Source organism: Mesoplodon mirus (assembly GCF_964341445.2).
Source record: "Mesoplodon mirus genome assembly, chromosome: 16".
Lineage (NCBI taxonomy): Eukaryota > Metazoa > Chordata > Mammalia > Artiodactyla > Ziphiidae > Mesoplodon > Mesoplodon mirus.
This window is the reverse complement of record NC_138992.1, coordinates 35,130,144-35,153,835: the sequence shown is the minus strand read 5'-3', so window position 1 is coordinate 35,153,835 and position 23,692 is coordinate 35,130,144. Positions and strand designations below refer to the sequence as shown.

General features: G+C 38.5%; 1 protein-coding gene and 1 pseudogene across 2 annotated transcripts in view; both read right to left on the bottom strand.

The window, feature by feature from the left end:
• RGS22 (regulator of G protein signaling 22) overlaps positions 1-23,692 on the bottom strand; it is a 161,174-nt gene that overhangs the window by 112,420 nt on the left and 25,062 nt on the right. The window contains exons 5-7 of the mRNA XM_082600786.1: positions 5,395-5,480; positions 4,592-4,760; positions 1,289-1,418 (exon numbers count right to left, since the gene is read on the bottom strand). Of these exons, the coding sequence (XP_082456912.1) occupies positions 1,289-1,418; positions 4,592-4,760; positions 5,395-5,480 (385 nt within the window). The remainder of the gene's footprint in view (positions 1-1,288; positions 1,419-4,591; positions 4,761-5,394; positions 5,481-23,692) is intronic.
• On the bottom strand, positions 17,747-18,883 carry LOC309791734 (growth hormone-inducible transmembrane protein-like; annotated as a pseudogene). Its single transcript has one exon. The product of its transcript is annotated as a growth hormone-inducible transmembrane protein-like (transcript).

Genomic DNA, 23,692 nt, shown 5'->3' with positions numbered 1-23,692 from the left:
TACTATACTTACAACCTATCATTAAAATTACAAAATTGCATAAGGCCCTTGTGAAGACTTACAAGTACAAATGGATTGCTTTTACACTTTTTCTAAAGATATAGTCTAGCCCCTATTCTTCTGTCTTTCAGAAATCAGTGAAATATCTGATATCAGTGCTTTATTTCACATGGCAAATCTACCCCTTGCGAAGCCGTGGATCAGGAAAACCCTGATCCATGTGTCCCACTCTCAGTTTTCTCAGTAATAGATTTCAAGTCTCAATGAACTGGCAATGTTTCATTACAATTTTAATTGAAAACAAATATACTAAACTTCCCCAAAATTGAGATTAGACTTTTGTAAACCTGTGAAAGGATACTGGGTATACACTCAACCCCACAGACTTGGAGGTAAAGTGCAAGCCTGGCACTTCTGCTCACTGCCTTCCTGCTATCCTTTCTCTTCCTGCTTACTAACGTCACTCTCCAATTTTCTATTTTACTATTTGGGGAAAATAGTAAGAAATCTATAAATTCAGCAATTTCCAATTAGGAAGATGATTTTCCCCTTTACCTAGATTTGGATTCAATCCTAGAGAATCCAGACTTATCACCTCCAGAGGTTGCTTATACTTTTCAAAGGAATTATGTAAGAATTGTTAGTGAATTGCTGAGTTCCCCCCCTGAATCACATTGCAAGATATTTTTCCCTCTAGCAATATCATATTTAATTACTCCCATCTCTGGAAGGTTCCCTTTATTTATGAAAAGTTTGTATCACCCACAAAAGTTCCCCACAGTAGAAATTATCTGCTTTTCAAGGTGAGAAACAGTCTGAACTTCAAAACAGAAGGAAAACTCAAGTTCCATAAATCACTATTTACTTTGGGGAGAAGAGAAAGGTTGCACCCACTTCATTTCAAAGGCTTAATAATAAGAATTTGTAAACTGTGACAGGAAATAACGACAAGACAAATATTTATTGACTGTACATTAGGTACGAAGCACTAAGCATTTTCTATACATTCAGTATGTATGCATCATTAGTTTAATCTTACAGATGACAAAAGCAAAGCTCCCAGAAGTGGAATAATTTGCAGAAGTCACAAACTAATAAGTATCAGAGTTGGGTTCTAAACCCATCCTCTTTTTACTATATCAGGTTGTCTCTTGAAAAACAGTAGAAAGTGGTGTTGCAGGGGAGATAATTTTTTCTCCCACCCAGTAAGTGTTGTACTGTAAGTTTAGAATAACAACAAAAGATGTAAAAAGGAGTTCTGAGGTCTTTCTTGTCCTTTTCTGCTTACCAGAAACAGATGAAATAACTGGTGATCCAATTTTGTTGTGGAATACACAAGAAGGTAATGAAAAGGTTGATACTGTTTGCTGACTTTGTTTTGCTAATGCAAACCAATCTTTTGTTTGAGTATAGGAGGCCTAGGAAGAAAGGAGCACATTTGTTTAACATAAGATTAGCAGTATTCCAGTCATGAATCTGGACAAGTAATTATGATAATATTCATTTGCATAGTGCAATATGTAAAGGAAAAATTATGCCGTGAAAGAAAAGAATGTTGTACACAGAAAAACTCATTAGCTGAGAATAATGGTAAGGAAATTTCAATTCAGATTATTTTCATATTAGATGATCAAAGGAAAGAAATGAGCTCACTACCCATCAAATTCTTCACTCTTCCACCAGAAGCATGCAATCCTACTTCCTGGATTCACTACAAACTCATACCATCTAACTTTAACTTGGCAGTCACCACGGCTCATCAGTCTTTGGATGCATCTTTTGCCAGCTACTCCCATTCACAACTTTCCCAGTTATTTCATGCCCCCAATTCTGTCTGGCCTGGCTCAGTGTTTTTAACAACTCCTCCCTAGTAGGACAAAAACATAACTCTCAGTAGCACTGGAAACCTCTCCATGCTCAACTTCCCCTTTACCTTAGATTCAGTTTTCACAACTTCGCTTGGATTGGATGCTTCCTGAAGGCTGATTCCTGACTCGCCTGCCCCTGGATGGAGCCTTCAATGTTTCCTTTCTTTTGTGTACTCCTGAGCCAGCTGACCCAATTCTCAACCTGACACACAGCTTCTAGAACCCCAGTCCTAAGAAACTCCATCTCAGATTTCCTGGGAAGATTCTTCTTCCTGCTTTTAGTCATGTCCTAACCTACTCTTCTAGGATAATCCAGCTTGTTCAACAGAAGCAGAAAAGGGAGTGTCCAGCATTACTCTCATTTCTCCTTTCTCCAACCTGGTTGGCCCTTAGCCTAAGGAACACTCACAGAGGAGGCAAAGCTCAAATGGAATAGAATTGTTCCAACTATTATGCAGAATTAGCAGGGTAAGTCAGGCCACACAATAAGACTAAAAGCAAGAGAAAGAAATATCAGGTGCCATTGGTGTACTCACTGCCCCTCTTAGAAGTAAGGTTTCCTTGGTAGATAAAAGCTTTGAATCTAATTGCCTTTTGTTTCCTCTTTTCCTTCCTCTAAAACCAAGTCATTTATTACTAATTACATGTTCATTCAACATATTTATTGAACGACTACTCTATTACAAGTAGTATCCTAAGCACTGAGAGAAGACCAAAATAATTAAGGAACTTTCAAGGAATAGAGAGAGACCAATATACAAGAGTCCTTGCTATTTCAACTGCACAGAAAAGATGAGAGAGTAGAAGATAGGGGAGAAAGAAGTAGTTAGCCAGACATAAAAGCAGTTAACTATTCTACTTTGTACTCTTAAAAGATGGGTCAATTGTTTGTGTTTAGATGGTATAACTGAAGACTCAAAGAAGTATTACCAATTATCATATGGATTAATCCCTATCTATAGTCATGGTTTAGTGATTTAAGGGCCCTGAGAAAACTGAATCCTCAAAGTTTAAAGGCTATTAAAAAAATATACAGTTCAAGTATTGCTCAAGTCGACAGAAATGAGCTTTTTCCATCACAGAAAATAGTAAAAGTAAACTAGCTTGGATTTTTATTCTCTTATATTTGATTAAATTTACCTGTAAGGAATCAGAATTTATTCCCCTAGATTGATTCTTTCCTTTGTATGTTTATTGACCCCTACTATCAGTATATTTTTTGACATCCCTAACATTATTATAACATATGGGTTAAGATAAAAAATAAATACCAAAAATAAATATAAGAGAAAAGAAAAATGTGTCTTCAGTACATCCCTGAGCATTATTCAGAGGAAATAATGGGACTGGCATAATTTTCTAACATTTTTGCCAAATATTGCTGATAGAACTGTCAAACTACAAAATTAAATAGGAGCTTACACATGAAAAAAATGTTCAAACAAGATAGGATATGGATATTCATTCCAACAGAGATGGCAAATAGTTTTCCTCTTGTATGACATCTTTGATCACTTGGAAGTGCCTGCCTAGAATGCTGTGTTGAAAAAGAATTTGGAGCCAAGTCCTAGCTCAGCAGGAAAATTGCCATAATTGATTAGCAATCTCTGTCATAAATGCAAACTAGGAGAATAGCAACACATGGGTAACATATTTGCAATTCCTGGTTTTGTAAAGAACTGTGTATTAGAAATGTCTTCCCAGAGAGACGATCTGATAATTAGAAGTTAAAGAGAAGCAGAATACGTGACCCCAAAATATGCCATGGCATTATGGATTATTGTGAGCTGAAGGAGATCACGACCCAGCAGACTCAAGAAAAACACTTACCTCTCCTTTAACTACCTAAAAGAATTTACATAGGGGGCCTGGCTCAGAGACAGCCAGCACCAGAGATAACTTTTATCTGAATGACCGACCTATCTATATGGCAGGTAAACATCTAATTACCAAACATCTGGTCTTCTTAGAGTCCTGTGAATTACCCTCCTCCACTTTGAAGCCCCAGGCCCCTACCCCATTCCTTAGCTCAGGATGGCATATATGCCTCAACTGCCCAACTTGCTCTTGGGTCTTATATTCTTATAGGGCTCCCATACATACTAAATTACATTTGTTTTTTCCTGTTACCCTGTCTTATGTCATTTTTTTTTTAATAGACCAGCCAAAGAAGGAAAATTTTTCCACCCTGGCAGAGGCGAAGATCAAACAACAGTTTTCACTAAACTGTGATTCCCCAAAAGGACATCTGATTCTAGGTTAGATCTCTTCAAACATACCCATACCACCCAACATTCTCCAAGTGTGAAGGGCAAATTTATCTGATAACAGCTAAACAATCATGCATTTTATTACTGAAGAATAATCTTGACAATAGGGAAGAGAAGGCCCAATTTATTGTTGTTTTGTACAAAAATTACAGATTCCAAATAATAAAAAATTTGGAATGAACAATGAAACCCTTGCTTCCCAGGTGACATTGGGGATGTTCTTCAATTTTGCATTTTTCCTTTGTACACATGAGGATAATAATTCTAATTAAATTTCAGGTGGAAGAGTGTAGGGCAAATAAGTCAGCATAAATCCAAAAGAATATTTGCTAAATCTACTTTAGAAGTATTTGAAATCATTTTCCTATTCAAGTGGTACAAATGGAATTCATATCCCTAAAATGAGAAGTTTCACTGAAGTGCCAAGACACAAAGAAACACTCACACTTTTACCTCGCCAAGAGAAATGTAGAACTTTTTCATAATTATAACATCATCTTCTTCAACAGGAGGAGGTGGTGGACTGGTTGGTTTTTTCAGGACCCAGGGAGAAAAATCTGCACCTAATGTGATATTCATGCCTGATTCACTCCATCTTACTTGTGAAACCAATTTGGCTAACCTGCATTTCAGAAATCATACAAACTAGAAATAAGTTTCAAATATGGTAGAATTCAGGAAAAAAACTAAAATTTTGTTTTATGTATTCAAATCAATCTCCCGTCCTAACTCTGCAGGATGTTTCTCTCAGGATCTGCTAAAATTAATGGCTTATTCATAGAATTACTAATTAATAATTATTCTGTTGCAATTTATTTTATTTATTTAAAAAACATTTGTTCTAAGCAAAAGTCAAATTTTAGTAAAACTTCAGAATGTTTAGGTACTTAAACTTTAGAAGTCAGGGAGCATAAAAGAAAAACATGGCCCTGCACTACAACATTCTGTCTTTTTTATGACACTCATATTCATTTTTTAACACCCTGAACATAAATACCTTTACAGAAGTAGAAAAAAATTTTAAATATAATGATCAAAGAAGCAGAATTGAAATACATTTATTAGGTACTGTTTCTACAAAATCTCTTTGCAAAAGTTAAGTGATTTTTACCAATGCTCTATCTTATACTATATAGCAAGTGGAATATAAACTCAAATGAGTTTAAAGGTATACAATTTTATTAAGAAAGTACAGAAAAATTATTTTTGGTGAAAAAAATCATTTAAAAATATGTATATTGATGGGATTACAATACCTGTATTCAAAGTAGCAATCACTTTCCAGAAATGCTGGAAGTCTTTCTTTTTTGACCCAGTGAATACCTTGTTCACGACTGAGACACTATTAGAGAACAAGTGAAAAAGAAAAAGTGTGTCAAAGAAATTCACCATTCAGGACAATGATGGCCTAATCACTAGAGCAATATTACCTCTAGCTCTTACAGGGAGCCCTGCCTGTACCTTCTATTTGGACGGGAGAGAGTAAGAACCCTGAGTCACAAGTACTTCTTCAATTCTCTCAACAACCCTATATCAACTATTATCTATGTTTTACAGATTAACAAGCTGAATCCAGAAAACTTAAGTAACTTACTGAAAGAGAAAGAGTGACAAAAAATTCAGTCTCAGTATTTTCACAGTCATAAAATGGGTGAAAAATAATCACAAACAGAAAAAGAACTAACCAGAAAACTTGGTAAGACTGCTAGAGTGACTGCAAGCCTTTGTCCTTCCAATTTTAGGAAACTGTGTTAAATATTTAACATCACCAGGCATTATCATTGAGGATACCAAGGTTAACAAGAAAGAGAAGGCCCTTCCTTTAAGGAGTTTGAAGATAATTCAATAAGCAATAATAACAGAGTGCTGTAAGCACCAGAAGTTCAGGATTCTGTGGGAGGCCACACGGGCATGAAAACCAGCAAAGGTTTCCCACAGAACATGACTGGGGGTGCGGGAGGACAGAGTCAAGATGGAGGAATAGGAGGATGTGGAGTTCGCCTCTCCCCACAAGTACATCAAGGATACATCTACAAATAGAACAATTCTCATAGAGCACCTGCTGAACACTAGCAGAGGACCTTGGACACCTAAAAGGGCAAGAAAAATTCCCACGCAACCGGGTAGGACTTAAGAAAGAAAAAAAGAAGAGGAAACAGGACAGGACCTGCACCCCTGCACGGGAGCTCAAGGAGAAGAGAGGTTCCCACACTCAGGGAAGCCCCCTCACCGGTGGGGAGACCAGCTGGGACAGAGAGGGAGCTTCAGGGGCTCAGAGGAGAGGGCAGCAACCAGTATGTGGCAGACAGGACAGAGTAAGACCTACACGGATGGTCCAGATGGTCCGTGCCGCAGCCCTGAGCTCCCCAGACCGAGTCCTGTGTCTGCTGCTGCGGAGCGAGGTTGCATGCTGGACATGGGGTCTGGAGAGTGGACTCAGGGAGGGGACAGCTGCTGGCTGTGAAGGGACAGCCTGAAGGGACGGGAGTAAAGAGCTCCACAATTGGGAATGTTCATGCAAGAAGCCCAGGCCACCACAGAAGCGGAGTGCCATTGTTGAGTGGCACGCAAGGGGTGAGGCCACCATTGCAGCCCCCTTCCCCATGCACTGGCCCCTGCCTCCGGGGGCACTAGGATGGTCACCTGCCTGAGCAGGCTTGCATGCCCCACCTGTCACCGCCTCCACCCCCGCCCACCTGGGTGGGTGCATGTGCTCTGGGACAGCCTGAAGAGCAGATGCCAGTGGGAGGAACACATACAGAGGTGGGGCTGAAACCACAGCTGAGCCCCAGGGGCAGTGCAACTAAGGAAGAAGAGATGAAATCTCTCCTTCAGGCTGCAGGGACCACGGATTTACACCCCCGCTGTCGGCATTGTAAACTCAGCAACTGAGGAACGTCCAAATGGATGAGTGCTCCCGTAGCTGAGACGGGTCTAGCTTTAGCAGCTGTGGGCTTTGTGGGCACATACACACGGGGATTGGACCAGGCCAGAATCTGAGCTGCCTCCACAGCTACCACAGTGGGTCCAGGTACACAACTACTGCAGTCCTGGGATATGACTTCGGTGGATCTGCACTGGTGGCCTGGTGAAAACAACGCCTGAGAGACGCCAGGGCCAATTGCCGGCATACCCACAGTTAAGGGGGTGCTGAGAGCAGTTCGAACAACAGTGCAATTTGTGAGCCAACACAATGAGTGAAAAGTGACACAACAGAGTTCACTCACAGGTGAACAGCTCCAGAGGAGGAAAACTCAGTGGCTTCTCTCCCAGTGGGAGTGCTCCAATCTCACCTACTGCATACCGCAGATTAGAAACACAGCTCAGAAAAAGATCTGAGGGCCTCTACTACAACAACTAGGGAGCAGACCCTGCCCCTGACAGGGAGTTAACAACCACAGAGCAAAGAGGAGGCTCCGCTCAATATCCAGTGCAGGCTTAGGTCACCACAACATCAGTCACACCTCCTATCAAGGGGATAACGGCCAGCATACACTGAGGAAACAGGTAGCAGACATCCATACTAAAAACAGCCCTTGCACCAAAAAATATTAAACACACAGAGACTACACAGGGACATTCCCACATAAAAATAGCCCTTCAAGACAGTCTCAGGGTCGGGCATTAGGAGGAAGAACCCCTGAGTGCAGGAGTTCCACTGGAAGGGCTGGAAGAAACAGACACTCTACCCTTGGAGGGTGCACACAAGACCTCGTGTGTGCTGGGACAGAGCACAGAGCAATACCTCCATAGGAATCATAGCTACACCTAACTAGGGTCTGAGAGGGTTTCCTGGGGAGGTGGGGGTTGGCTGTAGCTCAGTGTCGGGGCAGGGACACTGGTGGTGGAGGTGGGGCTTTGTGGGCACCAGAGAATACTGATCAGTGTGAGCTCTCCTGTAGGTCCCCACTTTGCACTAAGACCTGGCCACACCCAACAGCCTACAGGCTGCAGAGCTGGAATGCTTCAGACCAAACAACCAGCAGGACAGGAGCACAGCCCCACCCATCAGCACACAGGCTGCCTAAAGTCATACTGAGCTCATAGCTACCTCAAAACACACCCCTCGTCACAACCCTGCCCATCGGATGGACAAGGCCCAGCTCCACTCACCAGAGGGCAAGCACCAGTCCCTCCCACCAGGAAGCCTGCATAAGCCTCTGGACCAACCTCACCCACCAGGGGGCAGACACCAGAAGCAATAAGAACTGTGGTCCTGCAGCCTGTGGAAAGGAGACCACAAACAGAAAGTTCAACAAAATTAGATGACAGATAAATATGTTGCCCAAAAAGGAACAAGATAAAGCCACATAAGAACAACTAAATGAAGAGGAGATAGGCAATCTACCTGAAAAAGTAATGATAGTAATGATAGTAAATGATAGTAAATGATAGTAAATCACAGTAATGATAGTAAAGATGATCCAAGAACTCAGAAAAAGAATGGAAGCACAGATCAAGAAGACACAAGAAAAGTTTAACAAGGAGCTAGAAGATATAAAGAACAAACAGATGAACAATACAATAACTAAAATGACAAAGCACACTACAAGGGATCAGTAGCAGAGTAACTGAGGCAAAGGAACGAATAAGTGAGCTGGAACACAGAGTGGTGGAAATCACTGCCACAAAACAGAATAAAGAAAAAAGAATGAAAAGAAATGAGGACAGTCTCAGAGACCTCTGGGACAACATTAAACGCACCAACATTCATTTTATAGGGTCCCAGAAGGAGAAGAGAAAGAAAAAGGACCTGAGGAAATTTTTGAAGATATTATAGCCAAAAATTTCCCTAACATGAGAAAGGAAACACTCAAGTCCAGAAAGTGCAGAGAGTCCCATACAGGATAAACCCAAGGAAGAAAATGCCGAGACACATACTAATGAAACTGACAAAAATTAAAGACAAAGAAAAAATATTAAGAGCAACAAGGAAAAAGTAACAAATAACATACAAGGGAATCTCCATGAGGTTATCAGCTGATTTTTAAGCCAGAAACTCTGCAGGCCAGAAGGGAATGGCACAATATATTTCAAGCGATGAAAGGGAAAAACCTACAACAAAGAATACTCTACCCAGCAAGGTTCTCTTTCAGATTCAACAGAAAAAACAAAAGCTTTACAGACAAGCAAAAGCTAAGAGAATTCAGCACCACCAAACAAGCTTGTACCTAAATAGACTGCTGTATCAAAACCTCATGGGAACAGCAAACCCCCAAACTGCAATAGATACACAAACAAAAAAGAAAAGGCAACCCAAACACAATACCAAAGATAGTCATCAAATCACAAGAGAAGAGAACAAAAGAGGAAGGGAAGAAAAAAGACCTACAAAAACAAATCCAAAACAATTAAGAAAATGTCATTCGGAACATACATATCAATAATTACCTTAAATGTAAAAGGATTAAATGTTCCAAACAAAAGATACAGACTGGCTAAAAACAAGACCCATATATATGCTGTCTACAAGAAACCCATTTCAGATCTAGGGACACAAACAGACTGAAAGTGAGGGGATGGAAAAAGGTATTCCATGCAAATGGAAACTGAACATTATGGGATTAGAAATCAATTACAGGAAATAAAACTGTAAAAAACACAAACATGTAGAGACTAAATAATATGTTATTAAACAACCAATGGACACCAAAGAAATAAAAAATACCTAGAGACAAATGACAATGAAAACACAATGATCCAAAACCTATGGGATGCAGCAAAAGCAGTTCTAAGAGGGCAGTGTATAGCTATACAAGCCTACCTCAAGAAACAAGGAAAACCTCAAAAAAAAAAAAAGGTCTAACCTTACACCTAAAGCAACTAGAGAAAGAGAACAAATAAAACCCAAAGTTAGGGGGCTTCCCTGGTGGCGCAGTGGTTGAGAGTCCCCCTGCCGATGCAGGGGACACGGGTTCGTGCCCCGGTCTGGGAAGATCCCACATGCCACGGAGCGGCTGGGCCGGTGAGCCATGGCCGCTGAGCCTGCGCGTCTGGAGCCTGTGCTCCGCAACGGGAGAGGCCACAACAGTGAGAGGCCCACGTAACGCAAAAAAAAAAAACACCAAAGTTAGCAGAAGGAAAGAAATCATAAAGATCAGAGCAGAAATAAATGAAATAGAGACAAAGAAAACAATAGATAAGATCAATGAAACTACAAGCTGGTTCTTTGAAAAGATAAACAAATTGATAAACCTTTAGCCAAACTCATCAAAAAAAAAAAGGAAGATGGCTCAAATCAATAAAATTAGAAATGAACAAGGAGAAGTTATAACTGACATCACGGAAATACAAAGGATCATAAGAGTCTACTACAAGCAACTATATGCCAATAAAATGGACAGCCTAGAGGAAATGGACAAATTCTTAGAAAGGTACAACCCTCCAAGACTGAACCAGGAGGAAATAGAAAATATGAACAGACCAATCGCAAGTACTGAAATTGAAACTGTAATTTAAAAACTTCCAACACACAGAGGTCCAGAACTAGATGTCTTCACAGGGGAATTCTATCAAACATTTAGAGAAGAGTTAACACCTATCCTTCTGAAACTCTTCCAAAAAACTGCAGATGAGGGAACACTCCCAAGGTCATCCATGAGGCCACCATCACCCTGATACCAAAACCAGACAAAGATACAACAATAAGAGAAGATTACAGGCCAATATCACTGATGAACATTGACACAAAAATCCTCAACAAAATACTAGCAAACAGAATCCAACAACACATTAAAAGGATCATACACCATGATCAAGTGGAATTTATCCCAGGGATGCAAGGATTCTTCAATATACACAAATCAATCAATGTGATACACCACATTAACAAACTGAAGAATAAAAACCATACGAGCCTCTCAATAGATTCAGAAAAAGCTTTTGACAAAATTCAACACCCATTTATGACAAAAACTCTCCAGAAAGTGGGCATAGAGAGAACCTACCTCAACATAATAAGGGCCATATATAACAAACCCACAGCAAACATCATTCTCAATGGTGAAAAACTGAAACCATCTCCTCTAAGATCAGGAACAAGACAAGGATGTCCACTCTCACCACTTTTACTCAACATAGTTTTGGAAGTCCTGGCCATGGCAATCAGAGAAGAATAAGAAATTAAAGGAATCTAAATTCAAAAAGAAGTAAAACCATCACTGTTTGCAGATGACATGATGCTATACATAGAAAATCCTAAAGATGCTACCAGAAAACAACTAGAGCTCATCAATGAATTTGGTAAAGTTTCAGGTTACAAAATTAATGTGCAGAAATCTCTTGCGTTCCTGTAAACTTACAATGAAAGATCAGAAAGAGAAATTAAGCAAACAATCCCCCGTTCACCACTGCAACAAAAAGAATAAAATACCTAGGAATAAACCTACCTAAGGAGGTAAAAGACTCAGAAGACTATAAGACACTGATGAAAGAAATCAAAGATGACACAAACAGATGGAGAGATATACCATTTTCTTGGATCGGAAGAATCAATATTATCAAAATGACTATACTACCCAAAGCAATCTACATATTCAATGCAATCCCTATGAAACTACCAATGGCATTTTTCACAGAACTAGAACAAAAAATTTTTAAATTTGTATGGAAACACGAAAGACCCCAAAGAGCCACAGCAATCTTGAGAAAGAAAAAAGGAGCTGGAGAAATCAAGCTCCCTGACTTCAGACTACACTATAAAGCTACAGTAATCAAAACAGTATGGTACTGGCACAAAAACTGAAATATAGATCAATGGAACAGGATAGAAAGTCCATAGATAAACCCATACACCTATGGCCAACTAATCTATGACAAAGGAGGCAAGAATACACAAAGGAGAAAAGACAGTTCTTCAATAAGTGGTGCTGGGAAAACTGGACAGCCACATGTAAAAGGATGAAATTAGAACACTCCCTAACACCATACACAAAAATAAACTCAAAATGGATTAAAGACCTAAATGTAAGGCCGATACTATAAAACTCTTAGAGGAAAACATAGAACACTCTCTGACATAAATTGCAGAAATATCTTTTTGGATCCACCTTCTAGAGTAATGAAAATAAAAACAAAAATAAACAAATGGATGTAATAAAACTTAAAAGCATTTGCACAGCAAAGAAAACCATAAATGAGACAAAAAGACAACCAACAGAGTGGGAGAAAATATTTGCAAACCTAAGTGACCAACACGGCATTAACCTTCAAAATATACAAACAGCTCATGCAGCTCAATAACAAAAAACAAACATCCCAGTCAAAAAATGGGGAGGACATCTAAACAGAAATTTCTCCAAAGAAGATATACAGATGGCCAAAAAGGCACATGAAAAGATGCTGAACATCACTAATTATCAGAGAAATACAAATCAAAACTACAGTGAGGTATCACCTCACACTGGTCAGAATAGCCATCAACAAAACATCTACAAACAGTAAATGCTGGGGAGGGTGTGGAGAAAAGGGAACCCTTCTACACTGTTGGTGGGAATGCAAATTGGTACAGTCACTATGGAGAACAGTATGGAGTTTCCTTAACAAACTAAAAATAGAGCTACCATGCCATCCAGCAATCCCACTCCTGGGCATAAACCCTGAGAAGACCATAATTCAAAAAGATACATGCATCCCAATGTTCACTGCAGCATTATTTACAATATCCAGGACTGGAAGCAACCTAAATGTCCATTGGCTGAAGAAGAGATAAAGAAGATGTGGTACATATATGCAATGGAATATTACTCAGCCATTAAAAAAGAATGAAACAATGCCATTTGCAGCCACATGTATGGACCTAGAGATTGTCATATGACAGTCAGACAGAGAAGGACAAATATCATATGATATCACTTATATGTGGAATCTAAAAAAATGGTACAAATGAACTTATTTAAAAAACAGAAATAGAGTCATAGATGTAGAAACAGTTTTATTTATGGTTATGGGGGGAGGGGGAAAGGATAAACTGAGAGATTGGGATTGACATATACACACTACTATTATATATAAAATAGATGACTAATAAGGACCTACTGTATAGCACAGGGAACTCTACTCAATACTCTGTAATGACCTATATGAGAAAAGAATTTGAAAAAGAATACTTGTATATGTATAACTGAATCACTTTGCTGTACACCTGAAACTAACACAACATTGTTAATCAACTATACTCCAATAAAATTTTTTAAAAATTATAATTGACTGGAAGCATGATTAGCTAGGTTGAAGAGGGAAGCAGGAAAGAAATAAAGATAAGTTTAGTTTAACAGATCACAGGGTAAGGTTTGAGAGATGGAGGGAGGAAGGCTGGAGAAGTAGGCAGGGCCCTGATTATGAGTAGTCTTTTAAATAACATTATGGAGTTTAGATTTTATCTTGAGGTTGTGAGGGCCACATGAATTTACAGAAGAGTTACTAAGTTGCTATTCATCCTAAGACATTTATACACTATTGTTTCTATTTTGTCTTATATTCACTTTTTCCAGAATTCTAATCAATGCCAGTACCTTGGACACTAAACAAATGCTAATAATAAGTAAAACAACCAATAAAGTACACATTTCAGTGAGGCAAATGTGTCTGCACTATGTGGCTTCCATTGACTGTCTACTAAAGCAAAAATTTTGCTGTGATATTAATGTCAGAGTCAACGCAGACCACTGCTATCTCCTTTGAGGAAATCGCAGGCTCACACAGCAGTGCTGCCACCATCTGAGAAGCTAATGTTCTTGGGGGTGCACCTGTGCTCAGCAATGTTGACACGTGGCACCAAGTCATTAGGCTCCCCAGGACTGGAAAACTGAGCAAACAATGGTTTCCTCCTGTTTAGCCAAAAACACCCACTTGCCTTCACTGAAGACTACCTTCTGGGTACTGAAAGAATAGAAGAAACTTTGGAAACAGCCAGCACCTGAACACTAGCATCTTGTTGACTGTCTCACTGCTTATCAGTGAGATCTGAAGGACATTTGGATCTTGAATAAGAAGGATTCCACATATGCTACACATTGACAACCAACCACACAGGAGTCCTGAATTCTCATGAGCAATGTATTCAATGCATCACAGAGAGACACCAGACCGCACATAAAAATCGACATAAACACTTGAAGAATTGTACAAGGCCGTGGAACTAGTCAGTTCATACAAAATCAGTTTGCATAATATTTACCAAATGAACAGTTCACCTATAACTCTTTCCTTTTTGTATGTTTTGCATCTATTTGATCTAAAAATTAAGTGAAAAGTATAAAAAAATAAAATCAAAATTGACGAAAAGTCTTTAATCAAACTGCTAAAAAATCCTTTCAAGGTGTTTTTAAGTAACTAAAATATAAAGACCAAAAAGATAAAAAACAACCCTGCCAACCATAGAAGGATAAATTAATAAATACTATAAGAAACACAAAAATAATTTACCTAAAATAAAATTATTTAATCCTTAAAACTAAAAAAAAAATGTTAATAAAGAAAAACAGATAATCAAAAGGTTAGGGGAAACTGGCTGTCGGTAAATCATTCTAGAACTACTTCCAATTAGCCATACACAATCTCTTTAAACTGTCACCAGTATTAGATTAATAAAAATTATATTTAGATGTACGAGCAACTAAATAAAGCATGGCTATCTGCCAATGGACTAGATTTTCTGTATAAATTACATAGAGTAAAATCCATCCTTTTTAGTACACAGTGCTACAAGTTTTGACAATTACATACAGTCATGTAACCATGACTACAATCAAGATGTAGAATAGTTCCAACAGCTCCAAACTTCCTCATGACACTTTGCAGTAAATGACCCCCTCTAACCCCAGGCCCTGGCAACCACTGACAGGTTCTCTATATAGTTTTGCCTTTCCCAGAATGTCATATAAATGGAATCAATATAGTATGTAGCCTTTGACTCTGGCTTCTTTCATTTAGCATAATGCATGTGAGACTTATCTATGTTCTTCCATGGATCACTAGTCCATTCCTCTTCATTGCTGAGTAGTACTCCACTGTACCGATGAACCACATTTTATTTATCCATTCCCAGTAAGGAAATTTGGGTTGTTTCTAGCTTTTGGTGATTATAATAAAACAACTAGAGACATTCACATACAGGTTTTTATGTGAACATAACTGTCTATTTCTCTTGGGTTAGTATATAGGAATAAGACAAATAGGTAGTATGGTATGTGTTTAACTTAGGAAGAACTGCCAAACTGTTTTCCCAAATGTAATTTGCATTAACATTTAAGAGTTCTAGATGCTCTACATCCTGGCTAGCATTTTGTATTGTCAATATTTGTTTGTTGTTTATTTTGTACATCATAATAGGTGAATAGAAAAAGTTCAGTGTGATGTGTGTATGTGCGAACACTTTTTTTTAGTAACAGCTTTGAAATATAGCTTATGTTTCACACAACTCATCCATTTAAAGTATAAGCCAATGATTTTAGTATATTCAGAAACCATCACCACAAATTTAGAACATTTTCATCACCCTCTCCAAAAAACCCATACCCATTAGCAATCACTCTCCATTCATTCCAACTCCTCCACCTCACCTCCCAATTTTGAATGCACTTCTCTTATGACTAAAGATGTTGAGCACCTTTTCATATGTGTATTGGTCATTTTTACATCTTCTTTGGAGAAATATCTATTCAGATCCTTTGACCATTTTTAAATTGGGTAGTCCTTTTATTGTTGAGTTATAAGAGCTCTTTACACAGCCTAGATACACAGTCCTTATCAGATATATGATTGGCAAATATTTTCTCCCATTCTGTGGGTTGTCTTTTCACTTTCTTTAGACCATAAAAGTTTTTTTTTTTTACTTTGAGTATAACTGCTTCACAATGGTGTGTTAGTTTCTGCTTTATAGCAAAGTGAATCAGTTATACATATACATCTGTTGCCATATCCCTTCCCTCTTATGTCTCCCTCCCCCCCACCCTCCCTATCCCACCCCTCCAGGCGGTCACAAAGTACCGATATGATCTCCCTGTGCTATGTGGCTGCTTCCCACTAGCTATCTACCTTACGTTTGGTAGTGTATATATGTCCATGTCTCTCTCTTGCTTTGTCACAGCTTACCCTTCCCCCTCCCCATATCCTCAAGTCCATTCTCTAGTAGGTCTGTGTCTTTATTCCTGTTTTACCCCTAGGTTCTTCATGACATTTTTTTCTTAAATTCCATATATATGTGTCAGCATACGGTGTTTGTCTTTCTCCTTCTGACTTACTTCACTCTGTATGACAGACTCTAGGTCTATCCACCTCATTACAAATAGCTCAATTTCGTTTCTTTTTATGGCTGAGTAATATTCCATTGTATATATATGCCACATCTTCTTTATCCATTCATCCGATGATGGACACTTAGGTTGTTTCCATTTCGGGCTATTGTAAATAGAGCTGCAATGAACATTTTGGTACATGACTCTTTTTGAATTATGGTTTTCTCAGGGTATATGCCCAGTAGTGGCGTTGCTGGGTCATATGGTAGTTCTATTTGTAGTTTTTTAAGGAACCTCCATACTGTTCTCCATAGTGGCTGTACCAATTCACATTCCCACCAGCAGTGCAAGAGTGTTCCCTTTTCTCCACACCCTCTCCAGCATTTATTGTTTGTAGATTTTTTGATGATGGCCATTCTGACTGGTGTGAGATGATATCTCACTGTAGTTTTGATTTGCATTTCTCTAATGATTAATGATGTTGAGCATTCTTTCATGTGTTTGTTGGCAGTCTGTATATCTTCTTTGGAGAAATGTCTATTTAGGTCTTCTGCCCATTTTTGGATTGGGTTGTTTGGTTTTTTTGTTATTGAGCTGCTTATAAATTTGGGGGATTAATCCTTTATCAGTTGCTTCATTTGCAAATATTTTCTCCCATTCTGAGGGTTGTCTTTTGGTCTTGTTTATGGTTTCCTTTGCTGTGCAAAAGCTTTTAAGTTTCATTAGGTCCCATTTGTTTATTTTTGTTTTTATTTCCATTTCTCTAGGAGGTGGGTTCAAAAGGATCACATCTATACTGTAAGGAGAGACTGGAGAATCACCTATGCCTTTGTTTTCTGCTCAACACTTCTGACAAGTTCAGCAGATGTACAGCCATGACTTGTTTCCAAACATCCAGACCCCTTCACTGGCTCACCACAATTACATGACTGTTAAGTTCTAAGTATTCAAAGAAAGACTGCAGGTGTCCCTTTACTTCTCTCTGGTCCCTTTACCAAACCCCTATATCGCTTATGACATTACTTGTTAATATTCCACATTCCAAATGAAAAATGCAGGTACACAAGTTTGCTAAATTTCACTTAACCAAATAAATTTAATAATAGATAAAGATACTTAAATTCCTGCAACACAAAACTTGGTTTTCACATTCATTAGAACATTTTAGAATTACTCAAACATGAGAATTGAAAATGTGTGTGCTATTTGGAAGAGAACTACTGAATTTATTCTCCAGGAGAAAAAGCAGACCTGAAGTATCACATTACTGGAACACTTGAAACATGTTGACAAGTTCTTATCTTCTAAACTTCCATGAAAGCTGCTTGTACAAACTATTTAAAGAATATCTGCCCCTATTAGACAAGCCAGATATCTGATGTATTAAGGAAGTCAGAAGCTGAGTCACTTCACTTCTTTCTGTTGCCTCCAGTTGCTAGAATACTGGCAACTTGCATAAATATATTTAAAATGTCCATGTAGATTCCCAACATCAAACTGATAGGATCATATTTTTTAACTCCATACACTGGTACTACTTCTGCATGCTTGATTACTTTCTGTGTATCACACAGGAGAAATGTGCTGAAAAGAACTAATCCACCATAAATTGCCACTGAGTACAGAGTGGCACCAGCCACAGTGGTAGGTGGAAGAAACACAGATCCTAGTGAGGACACAAAGACGACACCCAGGCCTACACCCAGGGGTGCTCCCATGTTCAAAAACTTCTCACTGGGCACACACATGGCCATGGTGGAGAGGCCTCCCACAATGCCAGCCATGTACCATACAGCTCTGACAAGAAGAGGCCCCCCTAATATCATAAGAAGAGCCACCACTGCACCCATCACACTAGAATGTAGTAACCAAGCAAGATGCTTTGGGCCTGGGCTCCTTACCAGCATTCCAGCTTCAATCATGCATGCAAAGGTTGCACCAGTTGTCACCCAACAGCCTCTCATCATGAAGTTCATGAGAGCAGAAGTTCTGCTCACAGCCAGGGCAGACAAAGCTGTTATGCCAATACTTCCGGCTAAATACATATAGGTGGAATGAATTCTATCCTTCACATACTGAGGCCAAATTATAGCTTTTTCAATAGCTCCAACCTCATTAGACATTGGCACTCCCAAGCCATAGTAGCACAAAGCTCCAAGACCAACTGCAGCAATAAACCATCTTTCCATCTGATCAATCTAAAATATTTTTTCCAATGATTGTTCCAAAGCTGTCTCCTTGAGTTCTTGGCTAGTTTTCCCATGCTGAATTCTAATTCTTGTCTTGGCGGCATATTCCCTGCTGGGTGTTAAGAGCCACTGATTCTTTGTGATGGAATTCTTCACAACAGGGGAGGCCTTGGTGAAACCTTGGTGGAAAACCCTGGAAGGTAGTGTCTGGAGACACAAGTCTTGTGGCCAGCATGGTGGTGCACCAGGTTTACCAAGCAGATCTGAAATGCTCAGCCCCTGGTCACCTCAAGCATGAAGTTCCCCTTCTGGGCCGGCGAAACACAGCCATGCACATCTCCCGCATCCTCCACCCACCTCTTACTGACTGCACATGCCTAAAATGGACTTTAAAACAAACACTGCAACAAAAGACAAAGGAAGGCATTACATAATTATAAAAAGGTCAATCCAAGAAAAGGATATAACATTCATAAATATTTAAGTACCAACATAGAAGCATCTAAGTATATAAAGCAAATATTAACACACACAAAAGGAGAAATAGACAGTAACACAATAATAGTAGAGGAATTTAGTGCCCAACATACATCAACAGACAGATCATCCAGACAGAAAATCAGTAAGAAAACATTGGCTTTAAATGACACAGCAGACCTGATAAACCTAATAGACAGATACAGAACATTCCACCCAAAAATTTCATAATACACATTTTTTTTCAAGTACACATGGAACATTACTCAGGATAGCTCACATGTTAGGCCACAAAACAAGTCTCAGTAAATTTAAGAAGACTGAAATCATATCAATCATCTTTTCTGACCACAGTGGTATGAAACTAGACATCAAGTACAAGAAGAAAACTGGAAAAGACACAAACATGGAAGGGCCAAATAACATGCTACTAAACCACCAGTGGATCAGTGAAGACATCAAAGAGGAAATAAAAAATACCTTGAAACAAATGAAAATGGAAACACAACTTTCCAAAGTCTATGGGACATAGCAAAAGCAGTTCTAAGAGGGAAGTTCATGGTGATACAGGCCTTCCTCAAGAAATAAGAAAAGTCTCAAATAAGCAATGTATCTTTACAGCTAAAGGAACTAGAAAAAGAAGAAAAATGAAGTCCAAAGTTAGTACAAGGAAGAAAATAATAAATATCAGAGCAGGAATACATGAAGTAGAGACTTAAAAAAAAAGATCAATGAAAAGCTAGTTCTTTGAAAAGATAAACAAAATTCATAAACCTTTACCCAGACTCATCAAGAAATAAGAGAGATCCCAAGTAAATAAAATCAGAAATGAAAGGGAAGTTACAAGAAATATCACAGAAATACAAAGCATCATAAGAGACTAGTACAAACAATTATTTGTCAATAAACTGGACAACCTAGAAGAGATGGATAAATTCCTAAAAATATACAATCTTCTAAGACTCAATCATGAAGAAATAGAAAATCTTAATAGACAAATTATCAATAATAAAATTGAATTAGTAATAATTAAAAAAAAAACACCTCCCAACAAACAGAAGTCAAAGACCAGAAGCCTTCACAGGGGAATTCTACCAAACATTTTAAAAAGAGTTAACACCTATCCTTCTCAAACTATTCCAAAAAATTGAAGAGGAAGGAACACTTCCAAACTCATCCAATAAGGCCAGCATTACCCTGATACCAAAATCAACGACACTACAAAAAAAAAAAAAAAAGAAAAGAAAAAGAAAATTACAGGCCAATATACCTGATGAACAAAGATGCAAAAATCCCCAATAAAACACAGAGGGTGAATTCAATAACACATTAAAAGAATCATAGGGGCTTCCCTGGTGGCGCAGTGGTTGGGAGTCTGCCTGCCAATGAAGGGGACGCAGGTTCACGCCCTGGTCTGGGAAGATCCCACATGCCACGGAGCAACTAGGCCCGTGAGCCACAATTACTGAGCCTGCGCGTCTGGAGCCTGTGCTCCGCAACAAGAGAGGCCACGATAGTGAGAGGCCCGCGCACCGCGATGAGAGTGGTCCCCACTCGCCGCAACCAGAGAAAGCCCTTGCACAGAAACGAAGACCCAACACAGCCATAAATAAATAAATAAATAAATAAATTTTTTAAAAAAAGAATCATAAATCAGATCAACTTGGATTTATCCCAGGGATGCAAGGATGGTTCAATATCAACAAATCAATGTGATATACCATATTAACAAATGAATAAAAATCATATGATCATCTCAATAGATGCAGAAAAAGCATTTGACAAAATTCAACATCCATTTATGATGAAGAAAAAAACTCTCAAAAAAGTGGGCACAGAGGGAACATACCTTAACATAATAAAGGCCATGTGACAAACCCACAGCTAACATCATACTCAATGGTGAAAATTCTTCCTCTAAAATCAGGAACAAGACAAGGATACTCACTCTTGCCACTTTTATTCAACATAATATTGGAACTCCTAGCAACAGCAACCAGATAAGAAAAAGAAATAAGACATCCAAACTGGAAAAAAAGATGTAAAATGGTCACTATTTGCAGATGACATGATACTATATATAGAATACCCTAAAGACTCTGCCAAAAATTATTAGAACAAATAAATTCAGTAAAGTTGCAGGGTACAAAATTAATATACAGAAATATGTTGCATTTCTATACTCTAATAATGAACTACCAGAAAGAAAAAATTAAGAAAACAATCACATTTACAACTGCATCAAAAAGAATAAAATACATAGGAATAAATTTAACTAAGCAGGTGAAAGACCTGTACTCTGAAAACTATAAGATATTGATGAAAGAAATTAAAGATGAACAAATAAATGGAAAGATATACCATGCCTGTGGATGGGAAGAATTAATATTGTTAACATGTACATACTACCCAAAGCATTCTATAGATTCAGAGTAATCCCTAGCAAAACACCCATGGCATTTTCCCCAGAACTAGAATAATCCTATAATTTGTATGAAACCACAAAAGATCCCAAATATCCAAAGCAATCTTAAGAAAGAAGAACAGGGCTTCCCTGGTGGTGCAGTGGTTGAGAATCCGCCTGTCAGTGCAGGGGACACAGGTTCGATCCCTGGTCCGGGAAGATCCCGCATGCCACGGAGCAATTAAGCCTGTGTGCCACAACTACTGAGCCTGCGCTCTAGAGCCCGCGAGCCACAACTACTGAAGGTCGCGTGCCTAGAGCCCATGCTCGGCAACAAGAGAAGCCACCAGAATGAGAAGCCCACGAACCACAATGAAGAGTAGCCCCCACTCGCTGCAACCAGAGAAAAACCTGTGTGCAGCAATGAAGACCCAATGCAGCCAGAAAAAATAAATAAAATAATAAATTAATTTTAAAAAAAGAACAAAGCAGCAGGTATTACGTTCCCTGATTTCAAACTATACTACAAAGCTACAGTAATCAAAACAGGATGGCATTGTCACAAGAACAAACATATAGATCAATGGAATGGAATAGGGAGCCCAGAAATAAACCCATACTTATGTGGTCAATTAATCCATGACAAAGGAGGCAAGACTATACCATGGGGAAAAGACAGTCTCTTCAATAAATGGTGTTGAGAAAACTGGACAACTATGCAAAAGAATAAAACTAGACCACTTTCTTACACCATATACAAAAATAAACTCAAAATGGATTAAGGACTTAAATGTAAGACCCAAAAGCATAAAACTCCTAAAAGAAAACATAGGCAATATGCTCTCTGAAACTGGTCTTAGCAATATTTATTTTTTTTTGGAATCTGTCACCTCAGGCAACGGCAGCAAAAGCAAAAGTAAACAAATGGGACTACATCAAACTAAAAAGTTTTGCACAGCAAAAGAAACCATCAACAAAGCAAAAAGGCCACTTACTGAATGAGAGAAGATATCTGCAAATGATACATCTGATAAGGGATTAATATCCAAATTATATGAAGAACTCATACAACTCAACAACAAAAAAAACAATCCAATTTAAAAAATTGGCTAAGGACCTTAACAGACATTTTTCCAGAGAAGACATACAGGCACATACAGATGTCCAACAGGCACATGAAAAGATGCTCAAGATCACTAACTGGATGGGAAATGCAAATCAAAACCACAATGAGATACCACCTCACACCTGTCAGAATGGCTATTATCAAAAAAGACAACAAATAAAGTGTTGGCGAGGATGTGGAGTAAAAGGAACTCTCACGCACTGTAAATTGGTACAACCACTATGGAAAATAGGATGGAGTTTCCTCAAAGAATTAAAACTAGAACTACCATATGATCCAACAATTCCACCTCTGGGGGCGGGGGAATGGGCAAAATAAGTAAAGGGAATTAAGCGGTACAAACTTCCAATTATAAAATAAATCTCAGGGATGCAAAGTATAGCATAGGGAACATACTTAATAATATTGTAATAACTTTGTATAGTGACAGATGGTAACTAGACTTACTGTGGTTTTCATTTCACAATGTATAAAAATATCAAATCACTGGGTTGCACACCTGAAACTAATATAATAATTAAAAGACAAATCTCAATTCCCAAATGCTTGATAGGATAGAACTCAAATGAAATAAATTCACTGCACAGGCATAACTTGTTTTTTTGTGCTTTGCTTTATTGTGCCTCACGGATACTTTGTTTTTTACAAACGGAAGGTTAGTGGCATCCCTGTGGCAGGCGAGTCTATCAGCACCATTCTTCCCACGGTATTTGCTCACTTCATGTTTCTGTGTCACATTTTGGTAATTCTTGCAATATTTCAAACATTTTCATTATTATTACATTTGTTATGGTGATCTGTGATCCGTTATCTTTGATGTTACTACTATGACTTGCTGAAGGCTCAGATGATGGTTAGTGTTTTTTAGCGGTAAAGTATTTTTTAAATTAAGGTATGTACATTGTTTTTTAAGACACAATGCCATGGTACACTTAATAGACTACAGTGTAGTGTAAACATAATTTTTATATGCACTGGGAAACCAAAATAATTGTATGACTTGCTTTATCATGATATTCACTTTGTTGTGGTGGTCTGGAGCCAAACATGCAATATCTCCAAGGCATGCCTGTATACCCACACTTTCTAGAATGCATCTAAACTGTAAAGCATACATATATT